At 29.9% G+C, this 19,548-nt stretch overlaps 1 protein-coding gene across 2 annotated transcripts in view; it reads right to left on the bottom strand.

The window, feature by feature from the left end:
* Window positions 1–19,548, bottom strand: part of LOC142322993 (uncharacterized) — a 596,487-nt gene that overhangs the window by 94,182 nt on the left and 482,757 nt on the right. For both annotated transcript variants that reach the window (XM_075362089.1, XM_075362090.1), the window contains exon 5: window positions 11,367–11,500. In XM_075362089.1, coding sequence (XP_075218204.1) covers window positions 11,367–11,500 — 134 coding nt within the window. The remainder of the gene's footprint in view (window positions 1–11,366; window positions 11,501–19,548) is intronic.

Raw genomic sequence — 19,548 nt, 5'->3', positions numbered from 1 at the left:
TTTACTGGTGCGGAACATGCTTGCTGTGTGTTTTGTTTTCACGATTTGTAGTCAACAACTGCTGTTCAACCTAATTTTCGTATAGAGTACGGTAGTGAACTTCCTACTAGGCATAAAATTTATTCTTAGCATCAAACCTTCGTTGAGGCAGGTTGTTCTTCTAGACAGAACGGCCCATTCTTCTTCCAGGAGACAACCGTAAATGGTATCGTTCATCTTGACACCTTCAAAATTCTTGTTGAGCTAAGATTTCGAATTAACGTCCGAGTTGTAGAGGTAATGCCCGACTTTCTGGCTACAGTCCGGAATGAAATGGACTTCAGGTGGTATGTATAGCGCATTACAAATGAATGCCATAGCGAACAGAAGTAAATGTTGAGTGACAAATGTGATATGTTTTTCTGTAAAATGAGACCTTAATTGAATCTGTAAGTTATCTCAATAAATTTGTATATGCTTTTATAGTTGGGAAGTATTTTTTGAATCGTCCATTATATAGAATTTACAAATAAACAATTTTTACAAAACAAAATTGCATAAGAAGAAAACTATTTGTATATTTTTCCACTTATTCTATAACCACTGTTACAAATGTTTGTTTTATTACATTTTTTTCTAATAAACATCGTTATCTCTTAATCTATATCTTTTTTTTATATATCTATATCTATCATAATTCATTAATTCTTCACAATATTTTAATTAATTTCTTTTATTAATTTTTTTAGATATATTATTTCCGCAGCATCTAATGATCTTGGTTACAAAACAAATACATTTTCTAAACCTGTTTTGAATATTTATTTGTTTCCAACTTTATTCCAATAACCGTTCAACACAGATATTACTTTGTATATAATTACATAATCTATTTTGGTATTTTACGTGCAGACTTTAACAGATCCTATATTCCATTTTGGAATGAAATGAATTATAAAAATTATTGAATTTTTAATAAACAAACAACTGAAACAATAATAAAATAAAATATTTTATAACAAGATACGATATTATTTTTATTTAAAACTAATTTATTTTTTTTCATCAGAAAATAATATCTTACAAAGTATGAGAGTAATAAAAATAGGAATAAAAGCGAAAGATTAAAATAGAATTTTGTCATTAAACAAACATTTTTATTATTTGACCTAAATTTATTTATTATTAAATTTTCTTTTAAAAAAATGTAAGCCATTCATTTCATTTAAACAATGACATAAAACTTGTTAATGAAGAAAACTGTATTTAGAATTTAATTCAATGAATTTAAAAGCTTATTGTGGAAGTTATTTAACGATTTTAAACGTATAAAGTAAAAATTATTAATTTAATTCGTTCAATTAAATTTATTTAATTACATCATGTTAAAAAATATTCATTCTAATCACCAAAAAGGTAAGTTATATGAAAACATTGATTCGATGAGTTTTATTACTGATTTTTAAATACAATAAATTTTATTTTATGAGTATTAAAGCTATATCAAATGTTAAAATAATTATTTTTCTTTCCTCTTTGTTATTATCATCTTAAACATCATCTCCTTCACACTTATTCTCTTCATATTCCACTTTCTTCTCAACTTTCTCCTCCGCCTATTCAAATTTGCCTTTACTGATTTCCCTCCCTTATCCTTCTACTGATATAAGCATCAAAATTCTGACGAAGGGTGAAAGTAAAGACAGCTTTAGTAACCTTAGAAGTACGTGTGTATCTTTATAGAATTTACTGTGATTTAAACTCTAATCTTGTTGTATGAAATTAGTTCACAGATTGCCGTAATATGCTATACCCTCAGTGAATTAGCGAGTAAAATTATTTGATTATTTTCATACTCCTATGCTGTTGCAGGAATATAAAGGACAAATAAAGTGATTGGACTTAATTTTGGGTCTAGGAATTTTTTCCAGATGTCGACGTTTCAAGAACCCCTTAATTCCAAAAACACAAATTTCCGGAAGCTATACAGATATAAGTGTGTTTATCTGTTTTTCTACTAACATTTTCAAACTGACTCAACATAAATGGCTAAAAATTTCTGCACATAATGAAATTAATTTTTTATACAAAATTAAAAAACGGAAGGGTAAATTTCCCCATTTTTAATTTTTTAATTTTCTGTAAAGGGATAGCCGAAAATTGAGTTTTACTACAAAAGTATGTATTAAGTTATTTAATATTAAAAGTTTCAATCGGATTTAGTGGGCGGTCGGATTTAGTAAGTGAATTTTATCAAACATTATTTCAAAAAATATTTTATCTCAGAAACTGGGTGTTAAAAAAAAAATTCAAATTTGGCACAAATATTTGATCATATCTCAACTTTGGCTTGATTTTTGACCCCATCGGACATTGAAGCATCACGGTAACCATACTTATTTACTAATAAGCTACAATTTTCAAAGCCTTGTTGAATAACAGGATCAACTAATTGAAGTAATAATTACTCAATAAATACATTAAAGTGCATTTAAGGAAATATTATTGTTTTTAAGGAAATATTCTGGTTTTTCTTGCATGTCGGTGATGCAAGTTAATAAAATTTATACACACACATATATATATATATATATATATATATATATATATGCAATTACATGTATGTATATACATATAATTGCATATTTAATTATTTTTACGTCAGAATTTACTAATAGGATATTGCAGTAGGCTATTTTGAATTATCCACGTTTTCAGTACTGAAGTAATTACATTATTTATTGTATAAAAAATAAATTAGAGTATGATTCATATATTTATAATCAGGTAGTTGTACAGAATGTCGGACCAACTATTTTGTTTTTTCATATTTGGAGAGTGTTTTAATTTCGTATCAAAACCGTTGATATTTTTTTCTGTTTATCAGATATTTATTGGAATATTTTAATTTCAGTATCGCACAATTTATTTTAAGAAATTTAATATACGTCAGTTTATATATATATATATATATATTTATATTTATACTAGCGGACCCGACAGACGTTGTCCTGACGTGGCATTATTCTGTAATAAATGCACACACATAAATATAAGTAACTTAATTAAGTTAAAATTAGCAGGAATGTGTTCTGAATATCATTAAAATGACTATTAGTATGATATCATTAGTTTGTGATTGTTGTATTATTGTAATGGGTTTATTGATTATTTATATGTAGTATGGTTAATATTTATTTTCACTAAATATTGAGATGTCCGATGAAAATTGAATTAAAAAATCGAAACATCGTAAAATTAATAATTAGTGTAATTAATAAATTTTCATCCACATTACTACTAATTTTCACTTAACATCATTCTAAAAAAGTACCTCCTACATATTTTTTTTTATTTAATAATTTTGATGTTTCATAACCATGTTACAGCTTAATTAAACAATTAATAAAAAAATTAAAGCACTGTAAAAAAGCAACGTAGTTAAAATTTTTGTAGAAATTTTTACAATTTTTCTCATTCTTTAACATCTATTTTATCAAATTTTAGATAATTGTAAATTAATAAATAATTTTAGAAAACGTTTTATAAAATTAATCAGCTAAAACATTATAAATTCAATTTTTTAAATATACTTTAAACTATATTATAAGTAACTTATATTTTTATTTTTTAATATTATAATTTATTTTACAAACTTAAATTTTTATTTTCAAAGAGCCGTTCAATACTTCCTAAGTTGCATAGAATCAATTGAGAACTGACAATTTAAATTTGTACGTTAAGTTGATTGTTATTGATTGCACGTGTATACATCATTAAAATTCATGAAAAATCATGAAAAATACTCACTTCAATACTGCACCTTAGAAATTTGCACAATGTACATTTTTTAATTAAACTTTAAAACGTTATTTCAATAAATAATAATATAATATAATATTCTCAATAAGTGCGCATTTCTAGCAGACACGGCAATGTTTCGCTATTGGTAGATCTGAGTATACATACAGATTAAATGACAACAATTGAAAGTTTCATAAAACCTTAAAAAACTGAACATTAGCAATTTAACAAAATTTAACCTTTCACTTTATAAAAGTCAGAATGTAAATAAATCCAAATGGCAAAACAATAGCACTACTTATCAGATTTAATTCACACCACTCTCTAATCACAGTACTCGGTGGAAAATAATTTTTTAACGAAAAGTGTTGTGGCTGTAAAATCATTACAATTAATACTGAACATTAAGAAACTTACAAAACATTACGGAACCTTATAAAATTTCACCTTTAACTTTATAAAATTCAGAGTGTAAATAAATCCAATTGTCAGAACAGCACTACCTGTCGGATTTAATTCAAACTATTTTCTAAATACGAATTTTAATGTAAGAACAACACTAAGCTACGACGCAAGTAACTGATATGCGAAAAAGCAACAAAATAAAAAAATTCCTAGAATCCGATCGCAGCACCAACTACCGGGTTTGACTGATAAACCAAAAATTAAAAAAAAAACTCATAAAACGCGATCGCAGCTCTGCCTACCGGACCCAATTCTGAATTTTAACCATCCCAAGATCAACAACACATAAATAAATTAAAAAAAACATTTTCACTTCAATATTGTACCTTACAAATTTGCACAATGTATATTTTTTAATTACACTTTAAAACGTTATTTCAATAAATAATAATATAATATTTTTCAATACGCACACAATTCTAAACGCGATCGCAGTGCTGCCTACTTGTTACTTAATCAGTTGATTTTGTTTACTTTGGCAACGGCCATATGGGCTCTTTGTGATTGGTTGTTGTGTTTGACAGCAGCCTCTTGCATTGATCTGATTGGTTTTCCTTTGTTTACATTTCCATCTGATTTATTAGTCTATTGTTTATTAAAAAACTGTTTTCTTGTAACACACACGATTTTTTGTAACACAATAATAACGCAAAATTACGAATTAAAATAGAATATTATTGAATATTCGATACTGGGATGGTAGTGCAGTCTGCCGTATCCAATGTAAAACATTCCAAAATCAACAACTACTTATAAATAAAAATTTAATTAAAAAAACATTTTCCAGTGGACCAAATTGTGATTCTAAATCATTCTCGAATCCCCTTGAACACAATTTTGATTTTGATGAAATTTTGGGTAATTTCATCAAAATCAGTCCAGCCGTTTAGCAGGAGTTCACTTTCATACACACGCACACAAGAAATATATATATATATAAAGATTGCACTGTTCAAATACTCTTTGATATTTAGCATTGTCTGACAGTCATAAGATTGGTTAAATGACGAAATCGTTCATATAATCATATTTTATTTGAGGTACGATTATATGTCAAAACTAAATCTGTGTTAAGAAGTTTTCTCATTTGAATAAACTAGGTCAATAAGTTCTGTCCCAAAATATTATAGGAAAAGCCAGGGCTATGTTTGTGTAATATTTGTGATGTTAACCCGATTAAATTTCTGGCATTTCTTTTCCTTTTTTGGAATTACGCCGTGAATATTTCAGCTACTTATTTTCCAGGGCTGATAGATCCATAAAGTTTCCATATTGTTTTTAAATTCGTCAGTATACTAATCGGTTAGTCCACAATATCAATAGAAGAGGATGAATTTGTTGCCAATTCACCCATGATGATTCATTACAATGCCAAGATTTGACAGTAGCCTGATTTGACAGTAGTCTTTTACTCTCTAAACCTGATAACATATTACAGCCGACAGTTTGGCCTCTGTCAGGATGTCACCGATGAAAATTCCTCAGAAAACATTACATCAGTGTATTTACACAACTTATCATCGACTTCGTGTGGCTTCTTCCAACCACGACCACTTACGATAACTTTCAACAATCAACTATCAAATTAATCGATTCGCGGAAGCACGATCCCTGCACCTTCCTCTTATAAGGAAGTTACACGCAAAAAGTATTTCCATATCTAACTTCCCTTACACTAGGCATTCAGATCATTAGATTGAGTGTAAATACCAAAAATGCTACTCTCATATCAACGCAACAATTGTTGATCACAACGACAATTTTGTCCTAAAATTCAGTTTACTTAGTCTTCTTGAGTTACTTAAAAATCAAGAAAAAAATTCAGATATTTTTTAATAAGCTTTTAATGTAAACATACCGCATTTCCTTCTGCCCTGGTCCGCTTTCGGGAACGAGGTCAATGCCTACATCCTCCCACACCGAAGTTTCATCACAGAGTTCTCCAAACATCCATTCTCATCCTCGGGCCTCAATCCAGTCGGGCTGCTATTCTATATACATTCATGACAGCATCAGATCCCCTCAGCCATCCTCCGCAGGGCTAAGAATCCCAGGAAGCCAGCAACTATGTTCCATCCCCTTTCGATTTTCTTATTAGCTCTTAGATCAAAACCATAATTGATCCTCGCAGGCTGTCTAACTAGTTTGGTTCGTTCAGACACATAAGAAATGGCGTTCATAATCAACGGCTCTAAACTCCAGACACAAGCATAAATTAATCAAAACAAATCTGGCCAACCTATCACGAAAAGCAATACGTCCAGAAAAATCCTCGCAGTATTCCAGTTGGGGGGAAACCACCTAAAACCTAATTCTCACATCAGGAAAAATACCATGCATCTAACGGTCATCAGACGATTCAGTCCATCTGACCTGTAGTAAATGGAAACCTTCGTCGTGCATATCTTTTATGAGCATAATTTTTTATTTTATTATATATTTACGTATATTTGTAATATTTATGTCTAAACATTTTCTTGATTGAACAATCACTTATAATTCAAAAAATAATTACTGGACCGATAAATGATAAATAATAACTCATTTACAATTATTTTTATTTAAAGTATTAAGAAAGTGTTGAGCATAAATTTACTCATGGTATATCCGTAACGATGAGCTTTAGAGGTTAAATAGAGGGCGTGTTATATTTACAGCGTTATTTTTTTTTTATCTAATTTTATTGTGAATTGTTTATTAATTCATCTTCTGTAAGAAGTAGCGATATGAAAAAATAATTATTTCGTTTTTTCATTTATTATAATCATTCTCAAAATATCAGCAGCTAAATAGAAAACTTTATTTTACCATGGATTTCCTAAATAAACTATTAACTTCATTTGCAGTAGCAAGCGCTGTCAATTTACTACATGTGAACTTAAAGTTAAATCGGTAAAAAAGCTGTGATGTAGGTTTTATTAGAATATTATCTTTGTGGTCCATACGAATTAAAGTAAAAGGACTTTTTTCTTCTGTGGATTTGCGCTCATTACCTCAATTTGTGTCTGTTTTAGTATTTGCATGGTATAACGCATGAACGACATAACTTGTTTTGACTACTCATAGCCCCTTCTACGTACCTGTGTTCTTTTATGAATGACTGTCTTTACGTGAAATATTTACTATTTGGTACCCTCTTTAAAAAAAAAGAAAAAAGAAAAGAAAATCGAACTTTTGTGTTTTCTTACTCAAATACTTTTTTCAAATAAAACTTAATAAAAATTACCTGCTCGTGTTGTTAATTTATCTTCTCGGTATGCATTTAGCAAATTTTTTCAAGTCATGAAAATAAATCAAACAGAATTGTAAACATATGCCTAAACTTATCGGAAATTTCTATCGTATGTTCCTTCTTGTTGTGAGACAATTACTTTTGGTTCATCGTAGTGGATAAATCTTATTAAAATAATTCAGTCGGATAAAAAATTAAATAAATATAATTTTAAACAAATAATATCGAAGAGTTTAGGTTGTTCAAAATAATAATTTTATCAGACTTTTTTCTAAATAATATACAAAATTATACAGTTTTTCAAACATGACGAGGCCTTGATTTTTTTTAAAATATGGTTTCTTGCCGTTCGTTACGCATTAAAATAAATAGAAATTCAAATTTTGTCTTTAACTTTATTTATCCGGAATATGTTATTTAATTTAAAATTTAATCCAACGGTTTGGTCTAGTGGTAAATCTCATCGACGTAAATCAGTTAATTTCAAGTTGAAGTTCTGAGGTTCAAATCCTTATAAAGTTAGTTGGTTTAATTCGGATTTGAATGCTAGATCATGAATACTGGTGTTATGGTAGCTTTTTTTTTCCCTACTCTCCCCGACCGGATATCCAATTAAGTATACTCAGTCGGGTAGAGTGTCCTTTTACTCTCAAAGGAGGCGTCCCCCACCCGCCGGCTATACGTCCGGCACGGCAGGTTGGCCTCCCCGGTCTCGGATCTTTTGTTTTACATTGCCTGCCTCTAATACCCCGCTTTAGAGCCAAGGTCCGGCTATTCCGTCCCCCAGCGCCTCAGCAGAGAACCTGGACTCGGTCTTTACGCCTTTGGCCTCTAATCAACAGCGCCGACCCCACAAAGAGCCTAGGCTCCCGCAGGGCCGACCCCGCCGACCGGGACTTGGTCTTTTATTTTAACCCAAACTCAAACTCCCCTGGAGTTTACCCCCTTCTCAGGTACCCGCACACCAAGGCGTACAGGCCCTCCATGGAGTGACTGTCCGCCCTACCCTACTGTTTATACTCCCATTCTTCTGTCTTCATCCTCGTTGGCCCGCAGGACCTCCCCGGCGAACCTGCGGAACCATTCCCAGTTCTCATTGTTGTACCCCAACCAGTTTATGAGATTTTCTGGTGTAAGACCATTAATTACTATTTGACCTCTGTTAACGGCCCATCTTGGACATATGAACAACGTATGTTCGGCATCGTCGTTCTCTGGACAATAGATGCACTGCGGGGTGGCTCTCTTCCCGATCGTATACAGATATTGACCGAAAGAGCCGTGCCCCGTCAGTAATTGTGTCATGTAAAAATTGACATCTCCGAGTCTATTGTTATTCCAGGTTTTAATATTAGGGATTAGGCGTCTGGTCCATTCTCCCACTCTGGACCCTGCTGCCCACTCTTCTTGCCATTCTTGTTCTATAATCCCTTCCATCTCTTCTTTCGACATACCGCTGTGTCTGAGGGTTCTGGCTTTTATCTGAAGGTCTATGGGTAGGACCCCGGTCAGTACGCACAGCGCGTAATACGATACCGTACAGTAACTAGCAGCTACACGCAGCAATGCCAGTCTATGGACACTTCTCAACTTCTTTTTATTTCGCTGTATGTTCATTGCCGCCCCCCATATGGGAGCCGCATACAGTACCGCCGAAGTGATAGCCGCGGTTATCAATCTTCGGATAACCATTTTAGGTGTGCCGTGGTTTTTAAATAATCCTCTTAATCCCTTTACAGCAGGAGTAACTCTCCCACAAATCATATCAATATGCTTGCTGAACCTTAAACTTTTGTCCAGAAGTACCCCCAAGTATTTTGTTTCTTTTACTTCATCAATTCTCTGTCCTCTGATATTTAGATTCACACTTCTTAATGGTCTTCTACCCGAGAGAACCAGGCAACAGGATTTATTAGGAGCTATTTCTAATTTGTTATCCTCCATCCATTCATCTATTGTTCTAAGCGCTTGGTTTGCCTTGTTCTCCAGTTCATTAATATCTCTGTCTTCTACTAATATTGCGATATCATCCGCGTATCCTACTATCGATACCCCTTCGGGGTAGTTCAGCCTGAAGATTTTATCATAGAAAACATTCCATAAGGTTGGGCCAAGGACAGATCCCTGCGGCACCCCTCCGAATACCTGAAATATGGCTTTCCTTTCTAGGGTTTTGACCTCTATGAACCTATTTTGCAGATATTGATCTATCTGATTTACTTATTTGCATGGCTTGAAGCGCCTCAATGATGGCTGTCCAGGGGACCGTACCAAATGCGTTTTTAACATCAAGCATTATGATCATGGGGATTTTTCTAGTCCTCCATGTACCGCGCTTCTGCAATTTAATGCCCAGTTTTTTACCTTCTCGACTGCGGTCACCGTGGACCGTCCCTTTCTAAATCCGTATTGTTCCGGATGTAGACATTGTTTTTCCTCTATTTCCTCTCTAAGTCTATTTTCTAACAACCTTTCAACTACTTTTCCCATATTATTTATGAGCGTAATCGGTCTATATGCTGTGTTCTCTTGAATTTGTCCTGCCTTTGGGAGGAAGACTGTTCTTGCTTCCTTCCAGCATTCAGGGAAGCTTTGTTATGATAGCTGGGTTTCAATTAACCACACGTCTCAGAAATGGCCGGCCTTAGTTTGTTCAAGACTTATACATTACACTGATAAGTCTAATGACTTATCAGTGGTAATGACTTTAATTATTGGTGCGACTATAAATAAAAATATTAAAATTTTTTTTGTTGTTGTTGCTCAATTAGTTTATTTGCAAACAAAAATAACATCTATAGTTTTGGCGATAGGAATTACAAGCTGTCATTGACTAGTCCCTAAATCATTTTTAATTTAATAGTGCATAACTTTTATTCCCTTTTATTACTCTATTTTAAATATTTTCTTAAGAATTTTGCGTTTTAATTTAAGATGAAAATAAATAAATGAAAAAAAAATATTTTCAATCCTCATTTTTTTCAAAATTGTTTTCTTTCATAGCTGTTAAGTTTATGATAATGTTGGATTTATGCTTTGTAATAGAATACCTTTTAAAAAAATTTAAAAAAATACGGTAAAAAAAATAATAACTTGAAAAAAACAATCTTCAATTAAAGTGCTCCAAACATATTTTTTAAGTTCAAATTTTAGAGGTAAGCTAAATTAAAAACAGCTATCAGTAGTTTACTAACTCTTTTTTAGTGTGGGTTTACAAAATATAAATTCAAAAAGATAATATTTAATAACTGTAAAACGTTTCATCATAATAGTAATATGAATCGGAATATAGTGAAACAACATAAACAGATTGCTACAGAGTTTGAGCAAAGGCTCTCTGAAATCCAATAGTATTTGTTAATTATTATCCATGTTTTCTATATTCTATTACTTTTACACACACACACACACATACACACACACACACACACACACACACACACACACACACACACACACACACACATATATATATATATATATATATATATATATATATATATATATATATATAAAAGAAACATAACAAAGATTAGGTGAAAAATCTAATAAAATAAGAACTTTTCATTAAAAATAATGGATTTTTGAGAATTTATTTGTCGGAAATTTGTGAAATAAACATTTAAACACTCACTTTACTTCCGGAAAAATAAATGATCTACTTTTTTCCCCAAAAATTCCTTTTAATTGTTTATTTTTTGCTTAATTAGGCCTTTGTAACTTAAGACATACTAGTGCAGAATTTTAAACATTTAAAAAAGATAAAGAAATAGGATATGAGATGTTTATACAGAAGTATGTACTAGCACGTTTACATATGTTTGTTTGTAAATAAGAAAGATTCTTATATTGACAAAGAATTTTAATTAAATTATTATTTACTTACTTTACGTCCATTGATAAAAACTGTTAGATTAGCTGATGGTATATGTGCAGGTGATGTACAGTTTCCTCTTAGCATATCGCCAACTGTGTATCTTGTTTTCTCTAAAACTAACATCGGATCTCCTTCTAACTTTTCTGAAACATAAAATTATACATTTTATTAGTATATAAGAAGTAGGGACAAATAAAACAATTTGGCTTCCTTTGGTTGATACTCCTATAATACTACTTATATATATATATATATTAAATTAATGAATGAAATTAATTACAAAACTTAAGAATCAGTTTTATACAAAATTAAATCATTTTTTCCTGTTAAAGTGTATTTTTACTTCAGTGTACGAAGTAAAAAAAGTATTGTGATTTGGAAAAATTTCGGTTTTCAGATTTCAACGGAAATATTCATTTTGACCATCCCTGAATACATTTTGACTAGTTTCGGGGTGAGAAGTCTGTACGTACGTTCGCGCGTATGTATCTCGCATAACTCAGATTAGCCGTAGGATGTTAAAATTTTGGATTTAGGACTGTTGTAATATCTAGTTATGCACCTCTAGTTTTGACTGCAATCGACTTGACCAAAAATGCCAAAACACCCAAAATCCCAAAAAATTGGGTTTTGGACTTCTTCTTAACTGCAGTAAGAAGCCCTGATTGAGAGTTTTTCAACAAAATATCATAATTGATGCTTACTTCCATTGGTTAAAGAGTTACAGCCAAATAAAATTTGGCTGTAACTCTTTAACATTGGTTCAAAATATTGTAATATTGGTTCAAATCCGACTGCATCTCCTTTTTTTTACTTTTTTTTGTAATTTGAATATATTGATTTATTAATAATTATTAACCACTGAATATAAAGAAAAACTTTTATAATAAATAATAATTAAATGAAAACAATAAATAAAAAATATCAGAAGTTATTAATGAACTACAATTGCATGTACTTCTCTTTTTAAAAAATAATGTGTATGTGTAATTTAATAGGAGTACAAGGAAGTCATGGGGTGTGCACATCAGATTTTTTTTCTTTACTGATAGAATATATTTAATTAAGAAACAGATATAAGAAGATATAAGAAACAGACATGCTAAACGTAATCCTGAGTAAAACCACATAAAAAAATTAAATTAAACTAATTACACGTATAGATTGTTATCAAATCATTTTCATTAGATAAAAAAACCTGGTAATTTATGAATTGTAGACCTCGCTTATTATATACTGAAAATGACAAAATGAACTCACAGTGACATTGGCTAAATAAAGTTAAAATTAAAATAGATTACAAAACAAATTTACTAATCGTAATTCATCATAGGAGATTTAGTCAGGATCACCAATAATATTACTTCATTAGCAATACTATAAGTTCTATTTCTTAAGCAACATCACTGATTGTTGACTATCGATATATTCTTCCAATAAGTGGGTTTTTACCGTATATATATTTTGTTTTTATATTTTCGTATGTTTTTTTTTTTTTAAATGTGTCCGAAGGTAAAAGGAGAACATGTAAGGTCTTCAAAAAACTAAAGCAAAATTAACTATTTAATATTGTACTGAGAAAGGCACGAAGCTGTATTGTAGAAGGAATACTATGTCAGAGACAGATCTTAGACTTAAGATAGAATAAAATGTGATGTGTGGAACTATCTAACGTCATCATCAGAGCGGCTGACTAGAAATGATAGGCAGAAGAAAAGTAGACGACAGACCACCTGCTCAGAATATTGGCAGCGGTGGTTTGATTACGGAATCTTTCTCTTTAACTCACATTTCTATCATCTATATTTAACAAAAATAGCATGTATCATTTTAGAACGAAAAATTGATGTAATATCATTACATACATACACATAATTTCACTTAATAGAACTTTTCGTTCCCCTTCTTTTGTAAGAATCGGAAAACGGATTGGGCCGTATCCCTATCATAAAATGAGAACAAGTGTCTGAGTTAAAATAAGAGCCTGCGCTTCTCTTAGTCGATAACCAAAAATAATTAAAAAAATGTTATCAATAAAACAAATTGTTTAATTATTACTTAATTATTCCGGTAACTCCAACCACCTAAACCCAATTATATAGATAGATAAACGATAAGAAATTAATTTTATAGCTTTTGAAAAAAATGCTTAGCCAACCAGGATTCGAATTCAGCACCTTCCGGAAAAAAGGCAAATGTTACCACCATAGAAATCAGCGGAGAAATTATATTCAGAAAATCTCCAGTTATCTATTCCAGCTTTTTTTTATTCGCAACCGTGAGCAACTGCGTCTCTTTCCGGGTAATATGTGTGCTTGTAAAATGTTACGTCCGTGGTCCTCAAGATAAGTTGTGCTGATAAATAAAACCAAACCAAGAAAGATTTTCAAGGACAGTATCGAGGGTATTAATTCATTATATACTTGACTAACCTATAAATATGAAACATTACAAAAATAGTATTCCTGCTTCTTTTTATTAAATAGAAATTAATACATGCTACTTCTATTCGAAAGCAAAATTGTATATATGATATTTTGTAGGGATAAATGAATTGTAAACATTTATCTAAAGAGAGAGAGATAAAGTGAAGCTTCACCATAATAAAAATTTCTCTTTAAAAAATCTAACTAAATAAGAATAATGTTTTTTAACTAAAACTTTCATAAAAAATAATACATTTTTTAAACTGAAAATATATGATAAATCAGTTTTAATACAGTAGATTACAAAAGTATGTTAGATACCGTAATCTAACGGTTATAATTACCTGATTGCAGATAAAATTGGTCACAAAAAAATTTAACAGACATTATAAATAATAAGCCTCTCATCCTAGACCAAATAGGCTGTTTGAGGGATGAAGTGGTTTCTTCTTACGTTCACTAAGCCAACAAATTTTTGTAATTTGTCAAATCATTTCTCTCTGGAATGATGATATTTAGCTTTACTAGTAATACCTTTAGTCTGTTTACCACACAACCTGGCAGTATAATATCATCATTACTCTCAGAAAAAGTCAGAGTTTTATTTTAAACATAAATGTTTTAAAGATTCACAGCCGTAAATAAAATTTCGTTTAATGAAAGTATAAAGTAATAAATTAATGTGCTGAATAAAATTTGTTAAGAGATTTGAGATACTGAGTAGAATAATGAGATAGGTATCGTGTTCAACCTCGATGTAGTTTACTTTTCTTATTTTATAACCCATTCGATGGCATTAAATTAAATTCATACCTAAACTAAAATTATGAAGATTTCTTTTTTTCAAAATAAATAGTAATTATGTAATAATTTAACGTAAAGCCTACTTATCCATTTAAAAGAAAAAGCAAGCTCTTTGTTAGTTACTAAAATCGTAATGGCATATTACAATTCAAGTTTTTAACAAATTAAATTATCAAATCCAATTTAAATATTTATTGTAATTTTCACTTATATTAGAATTTTCGCATTCTTTAGGTTTTTTTAATTGTTTTGTTCAGTTGACAATATACTTTAAAAATGAATAACTTAAAATTAGAAAAGACTACAGACATAATTGAATGAAATATTCAATCATGCTTAAAACCGTATAATTTAAAACAGCAGTCTCTTAGCTTTAACTTTTGTAACGTAAGATTAGTTTCTTGATTTCATTACTTTTTATATGTACGTAATAATAGATTTCAATGAATTTCGAACAGATTTGTCATTTTTCATATTCTGTAAATATTCCGTACTATAATCTTATGTAGAATATTTAAGATTACATGGTAATATAATTTTTTATGAGGTGGATTAAAGAAACGAACAAAGCTGACAACAAACGTGTAATATTATTCTGGCATTGATTATTTATTCTTATATAGTGAAAAAATAATGATACCTACAAAAAGTTACCTTGGATCTCTTTTTTGAGTTGGGGGGAGTTTTATTTTAAAATTATCGTTATATATTTAAATAAACAAAAAAGAAAATTAATTTAAAAAAATTGGTATTTTTATTGCTCCCTACCTTCAAAATCACCTTCAAAATTTTATTTTTATTTTTATGCGTTTACCATGTTAAATGGAAGAAAAAAAAACAACTAATAAAAGGTTACCAAAGATTTTTTTTTGGTGATGGGGTGAATTATGATGAAAGTTTATTACAGTATTATTATTATTAAAATTATCATTTACACTATTAATAATATTAAAAATGTAAATAAACCAAAAAAGGTTTGAAAAATTAGAAAATCGGTATTTTTAAACTTTGAACGGTTCCCCCAAATATTGCTCCAATATACTGTTTTTGAGTTCTTGCACTACTACTATACCTAGGAAGACATAAAAAAATCGGTTAAATAATATACAATAAATAAAAAGACAGCTTTTTGATTCTTTGGGAAGGCGGAGAATTTCAGGGCAAAACTTATTTAAAAATGGTAAGATAATCATGAACGCATGTACTCAACTTAATATAAAGTGGGGTTATTTTTGCCAAATTTTGAGAAAATTATCTACTATCAAATTGCCCCCCATATACAATAGTCTCTGTTCAAAATTTCTACCAAACGGGCTTATCCACTCAAAAATGTTTCAAACAACCCACACTCGTACATACGTAAGTAAATACGAACATTACCCTCACTTATTTTTTTATTTTTTTATTTTTTTTTGTTTTTTGTGTTCCTTGGGTAATGAAAGTTGGGAAAAATCCAAACTCAATTTGTTTACTGATTATCATACTTTCCTTGTTGTAGCATAGCCCAACAGAGAAACAAAAGTTAAAATATAATATAACAAAATTCTTTTCTTTTTTTAAATAGAATGTTCAATTTCTTATTTTTTTGTAATAATACAAAAATACTGTGAAAGTTTGATGGAAGTATAATATAGTAATGATTTATTTTTCTATGATGATGGTTAATATAACAGAAATTGCATTAAGAATAAAAATGCGTTCATTATACGTAAGGCTAGCAGGCGGTCGCTCAGCATTACGTTTGATTGTGTTAGTGGGAAGGAGTAGGGATACCGTATCATAACAAAGTGGACAATAACTTCCAAGCGTACAGCGAGTCAGTACAATTTAAACGGTGTGATGTGCTTTTATGTTTTGTTTTAAGATAATGATATGTTTTCATATATGTAATCGTGTAGTTTTAAAGTTTTATTTTATTGTGAAACAAGTATTACGTTAACATTACCTTATTATCTTACTGTTTCATTACAAATTATTAGTACATTTTTCATTTGTTATGATAACTTTTACGTGTGTTACAGTATGTTCAACGTCGCTTTCGATCTTGGAATTACATCCTTATTATTAAAGGTAGGAAATAATAATGCGTATTTTTCTTTTTTGTATTATTGTATGTGAATTAATTAAAGTAAATCTTTACTTCAGTCTTCGAATATGAAAACATAAATGATTATATTTTCACCGTTTGATGTCATAGAGTACTTTAAGACAAATGTATTCTAATTTGTAACAAACAACGTGATCCTAAACAATATTTTAATTTTTTTTGTGTTTTTATTTATACGCGTAGTTCAACCGATTTAAATAACTATAAAATAAGATATTGTTTCTTATATGAGTATAACTGCTAATATTTTATCATTTCATTATTTTAATGTATAGCTTTTCTTTTGTCTCATACTTTATTTACAATCGGTTCCGCATATATAGAAACGATAATCGGATCACCAAAACAATGATATGAAGAGAAGTTTCTATTGAAATTCCCTAATGGAATACATATAAGTAGTAGTCGTACACAATACGTGTATGAAAAGCAGCACAAACAGAAGCAAATTATAAACAGAACTATGAGTAACGTAAAAAAATAGAACAGTAAACAACAAAACAAACTTAACCAACTCCTAAACAAAATAATATAATATCATATTTTTCTTAAAGGAAATCCATACATTGATATTTTTTTTACTTTTCTACTTATATCTCTACTTCGTAATTTGATTCTCGATAAAGGCTAAGCTATAAATTAAAAAAAATGTACACTTACTTATTTCTTATTATCTTTCTATTTTTTCTTAAGAGAAAACTATAAAAAATAAAACTTATTCTGAACACGTAATCTTATTTTTAATTAAAATTTTATCCTAATATGTAATTGTTTTTAAAATCAAAACTGCACTGTAAAATCAGTATGTCGATGTCAATTAGATTTGTTCTTACTTATCCTTTCATTTAATCGCGATAAAAGTTAATATCCTGCAAAAAAAAATTCTTGATCTTATTTCAATAAATTGAATTCTTTTCTAAATTATGAAGTTTAGTGGAAAATGCATATAGGCTACTTGTAATATACTTTTTCGATTAATGTAAAGCATATTTGTGCATTTTTCTGAAACCTTGGTTTAAAAAATATTTTGCGGTAATTATCTAATATTATGTATCCTTCTCCGATTCTTTTCAAATTGGAATGCATTGCTCAACTATCTTATCGGGTCCCCTTATTTTACACATTTTGCCTGACACTGTGAGTGCAAACTATGCGCAGGTCCCGTCTACACACACGTGCTTCGATAACTTTTAACTCTCTACATATGAAATCTTGTAGGAAAAGGATCCATAATGCTACAGACATATCTTTTGCATGATAAATTATTGTTTTTGAACCTCGTATTTATAAACTGTGAATTTTGGCAGTCTTTAAAAACTTTTTTTCGTGTGTTATTCATTACAGTTATCCTGTTGTTATAGCGGAATACGATGTTGTACCAGTTGGTTACCCCAATAAGTGCAGTTCAGAGTAGATCATATACTCAATGTAAAATTAAACACGGTTTAATTTCAATTCATCTTACGAAATCACAATCAAAATAAACTTGTAAATAAGCAAAATCAGTGACGTAACTACACGAAGTCATGACACTAAACAGACGGAAATTACAATGGTACCGAATGTAAAACTAATTAGAATGGGATGCAGATAATGGTTTAAACAATGTGTGATAACCTGAAAAAACGGCTCACGTTTTATAAAATTTATGACCATTAATAAAATTCATTTAATATAGATTTATAATACACATTTCAATTTGAAAAGAATCCGAAGTGGATGAAAATATTAAAATTAAGTTTATTAACAGGGAATATATCATAAGGAAATTATTTCCGCGACATAAAAAAATAATTAAATGTTGGGAAATTACAAAAAGACTTCTAAATTATTCCTGAGCGCATAAATTGAAAATAATGTTTATTAAAATTCATATCCTAATATCATAATACAAATTCATGATTCAGAGGTTGTGAAATGTCGAGAAATGTAAAAAAATTTTACTTTTTTTCTTTTGTGTGCAAGAAGACAGACTTTTTGTTTCCGATGCCCTCACTATTTCACAGTCAGAAACGCACTGATTCTTAGAGTACAACGCAACAAATACGATCGATTAACCAATAGACCTTAAACACAAGCATCAGGTTTCAACTCTATCACCAGTGTGACTCACTGCACAAGCGAATTTATGAAAGATATACAATATCTTTACAGAGTCAACATAATCTCAAACTTTTTTTGACCTTAAATTGAGTGTAACTCAAGCACAACTCAACCAATTTTCATGAAAGTTTCGTATTCACGACTTTTCAAATACACTACTACGATATATCTAAATTTCAGTTAAATTGATTCAGTAGTGTTAAAGAATTTTGAGCCACAAAATTAAATATATATATATATATATATATATATATATATATATATGTATATATATTTATATAAGGAAACCCCATTTTAAGTGAATGGTACTTTCGAGCTCCTTATACCTCATAACGTAAAGAAAATTCATTCCTCCCTCACTCACACTAGACGACAGAGATTAATACCATACTTATCTTCGAAAAGTCGATTAAAACAACAAAATTCATTACGTTTGTATGAGTATGTGTGTCGCGATTCGCACAAACGAAAACTTCACGTTTGGAGACTTTTATACTTCAATCTATGTAGCTGGAAGTAGTTAGGGTTTTAGATCGGGATCGGGGATATTTTGGATCATTTGCCAGAAAAATTTAGCAACATCGCAGAAAATGTTTTCCTTTTCTTTTTTTTTTTAAAGCTTGCTGTGTGAAATATTTAACAAAATCGTTTCCTTGTTTGTCTCCTCTTGACGAAAGAGAAACCAGCCAACTGGTAAATATTTCATATTAACAAATAACAAACATTATTCAACAGTGTACTAAAATAATTT

Source organism: Lycorma delicatula, chromosome 4, assembly GCF_047948215.1.
Source record: "Lycorma delicatula isolate Av1 chromosome 4, ASM4794821v1, whole genome shotgun sequence".
In the NCBI taxonomy this organism is placed as follows: domain Eukaryota; kingdom Metazoa; phylum Arthropoda; class Insecta; order Hemiptera; family Fulgoridae; genus Lycorma; species Lycorma delicatula.
This window is presented reverse-complemented; position numbering and strand designations above follow the sequence as displayed.